The sequence below is a fragment of the Elephantulus edwardii genome, unplaced genomic scaffold (genome assembly GCF_000299155.1).
Source record: "Elephantulus edwardii isolate Elephantulus edwardi_28Jun2011 unplaced genomic scaffold, EleEdw1.0 scaffold04502, whole genome shotgun sequence".
NCBI classification, from domain to species: Eukaryota; Metazoa; Chordata; class Mammalia; order Macroscelidea; family Macroscelididae; genus Elephantulus; species Elephantulus edwardii.
Window position 1 is genome coordinate 1 of NW_006404252.1, and position 3,120 is coordinate 3,120.

Consider the following 3,120-nt stretch of genomic DNA (forward strand, 5'->3'; position numbering starts at 1 on the left):
CCGGGAAAAGCCAGCTTCTGTTTGCACTGGTCTTCACGACACGATACCTGGACCTTTTTACTTCTTTTATCTCATTGTATAACACATCCATGAAGGTACAGTATGACAGACAACTAGGGGGATTTTATCTGTAGGTCACAGGTCTAAGGACATGTTATTGGTGTTAGCTGTGTTATATGATGAAAGTTCCCTAAGAATAATGCCTAATTCTGCCATTTCTTCCTTGAGAACCCTCAGATCACCTTGCACATTTAACTGAGGAGAAATAGTTGCCAGTAAGCATATTTTTTGTTTCCTTGGCCATCTAGTAATTAAAAAGTAATTTTATATTATTTTAAATTTAAAATAATTTTAAGAATAATTTGAGATTAGAGGGGTTTTAATCCTAAATTCCTTGAGTCCATTAAAGCTCTTCATAGTTCTGTAAGAAAGTCGGGTGGTGGTTATGTTTTTTGGCCCTAGGAACTTACAGGCGCCTCAGGGAAGCCTAGCAGGTGGGTCCTTAACATGGCTCTGAGGTGAGGCGTCTTCCCTGTTCTTTGGCTTCTCTCTTTTCTCCCCACTGGGTCAGTTTTCCAGTCTCTGCTGTATGTACCCCTCGTACTGCTGTGCCATGCTCAGTACTAGAATTTACCTAATAACACAGTTCCAACTTAAAAAACCTTTGAATGTGTCCTAAGCATTGCTGTAGGAGCTGTGATGGTGCAGTGGTTAAAACGCTAGGCTACTAACTGAAAGGTCGGCAGTTTGAACCTCCTAGTGACTCCGTGGGAGCACGGTGTGGCAGTCTACAAGAGTTACAGCCTGGGAAGCCCTAAGGGGCTCCTCTGCTCTCTCCTACAGGGCTGCTGTAGTTGGGGTACGCCTGACAGCAGCAGGATTGTTTTTTCTTTAAGTGTTAGTTTCCGGGACAGTTTTTCTACCTCTTCTAACGCATATTAAAATAAACCTGTGAATCAAATACGGCACCTGTGCACACCAGCGGGCAGCTGGACAGCACTGGGCGTACGCCCCCCCACTGGGTGGCAGTGAACTGGCAGTCAGAGCCCTCGTGGCCATGGAAGTCCCCCTCAGCCAGTGTCCCTCAGTACATAGACCTCACGGGGAGCAGGGAGGCAGAGGCTAGATGGAGCTCATGGCCAGGAGTGGGGGCAGTGGCAGATGGGCTTCTGGACAGACAGACGGGACTCTTGGGACTGTCACTGGAATCTGATTTCTTTCAGTAATTCATGCTATGAACAGTTAGGGAGGAGCTGTGTGCCCAGTGTTATTCTAGGCACTTGGCTTGTTGGCACTCCGAAGGAAGATGCTGGAGCTGAAACCACCCACCCTGCACTGTCTGTAAAACAGTCCTGTAAGCACGGGTCCAGGTGGATGCAGCCATGTTGGAAGTCATGGCCATTCCTAGAAAGCAGATGTGGTGGTGTGAGTACCGGGCACTTGTAACGGACTCGTAGCTGACCCTCAGCGGGTTTTCAAAAGTTGTCACATTTTTCTCCTGCAGAGCTGCTGGTGGATTCGAACCACTTGCCTTTGGGTTGACAGACAGCACAATTCCTTACCACTGAACCATCATTCATGAGGGGGTGATACCAAACCCAGACCCATAACCATCAAGTCGATTCTGACTCATAGTGATCCATTGGGACAGGAGAACTCCCTATAGGGTTTCCTGAGTTTTCAGTCTTTATAGGAACAGATTGCCACTTTTCTCCCATTGAGCAGCTGATGAGTTCAGGCCACCAACCTTTTGATTAGCAGCTGACTGTTTTAATCATAGCACCACCAGCGCTCCTTAAGTAAGTGATGGGAGCCTGGTGATCGAGAAATGGTTGGGCCCTCTGCATGTCACCTAACCAGGTTAAACTGCAGCTTTTAGGGGGTATGAGCAGGCCGCCCTCTTCCCCCCTCAAGAAGCCTCCTCTTCAGGGCTTTGCATGTCCAGGTACAGAGTGTCAGGATGCGGGCAGCGGGAGCAGAGTTTTCTGCACTTGTGCCTTTACTGTAAGTGCCAAGCCTTGGGGAGGGGGAGAGGCAGCTGGTTTTCCCAGGGAATGGACCCCTGACCTCAGCTAAGCCCCTGCTGGGTGCTCTGGAGTGACCTTCGGCCACTGTGTGCCCTGGCTGGGTGTCTGTGGGGGGGGTGCTCTGGAGTGACCTCGGGCCACAGGGAGCCCTGGCTGCATGTCTGTGAGAGTCCTTAGGTTGTTTGTGTGTGTAGACTGTATGCTTTTTCATCCGTGCATTTGCTCCTGGAGACCTCAGAGATGCTGCCGGTTCAATAAAGCAAGTCACACACACCTTGCCGCACTGACATGCTGTTTTCTCTTGGCTCCCAGCTCATCTACATTGCCTGCTCCTATGCGACCGTGTACCTGATCTACATGAAGTTCAAGGCCACCTATGATGGCAATCACGACACCTTCCGGGTGGAGTTTCTAGTGGTCCCCGTGGGAGGCCTCTCGTTCCTGGTCAATCATGACTTCTCACCTCTGGAGGTGGGTGGTGAAGCTCTTCCACAGTCAGGTCTGGTCCAGGGGAGACGGGCTTGCTGGTTCCTCTGTTCAGCATGAATAAAATAAAATACATGGTGGGCAGAGTTTGCATGGTTACAGCTCCATCTCCTTAACCCTTTGCATCTTGTTAACGCCCTCATTGTTTAGAGGAGGAAAAGCCTTGAGAACATTTATATCTTCCGGGAAGGAGAGCTGGCGGTGGCGTGTGAGGGGCAGAGCAGTGAAGGGGGAAGGAGCCTCGTGATCAGGGTCCAGCCTAGCAGGAAGCAGGGTTCATGGTGGGATGGACTTGTCCAAGAGAAATTGCCCCCACGCAGGTTTGTAGACAACTAGAGAGACGGGAATGGGATGCGGGAAGGTGCCCAGGGTCCCAGCTTGTCCTTGGTAGTGCCCACTCTGCATACATGTTGACATTCCTGTGACTATTGAAGCCCTCACTGCTGGGACACCCTCCGCTGGTGAGCTGTGCCTGCCGTGGGCATGCGCGCTGACGGGCCTCACTGCCTTCCAGATTCTCTGGACCTTCTCCATCTACCTGGAGTCCGTGGCCATCCTGCCTCAGCTCTTCATGATCAGCAAGACCGGCGAGGCGGAGACCATCACC

At 50.9% G+C, this 3,120-nt stretch overlaps 1 protein-coding gene across 1 annotated transcript; it reads left to right on the forward strand.

The window, feature by feature from the left end:
- Positions 1-8: 8 nt before the first annotated feature.
- LOC102869997 (ER lumen protein retaining receptor 2-like) lies at positions 9-3,117 on the forward strand (the record flags this gene model as incomplete). The annotated part of the gene is made up of 3 exons (XM_006903524.1): positions 9-95; positions 2,340-2,498; positions 3,028-3,117. Coding segments are annotated over 3 exons (336 nt in total), but the record flags the coding sequence as incomplete, so codon positions are not given.
- Between the last annotated feature and the right edge of the window lie 3 nt (positions 3,118-3,120).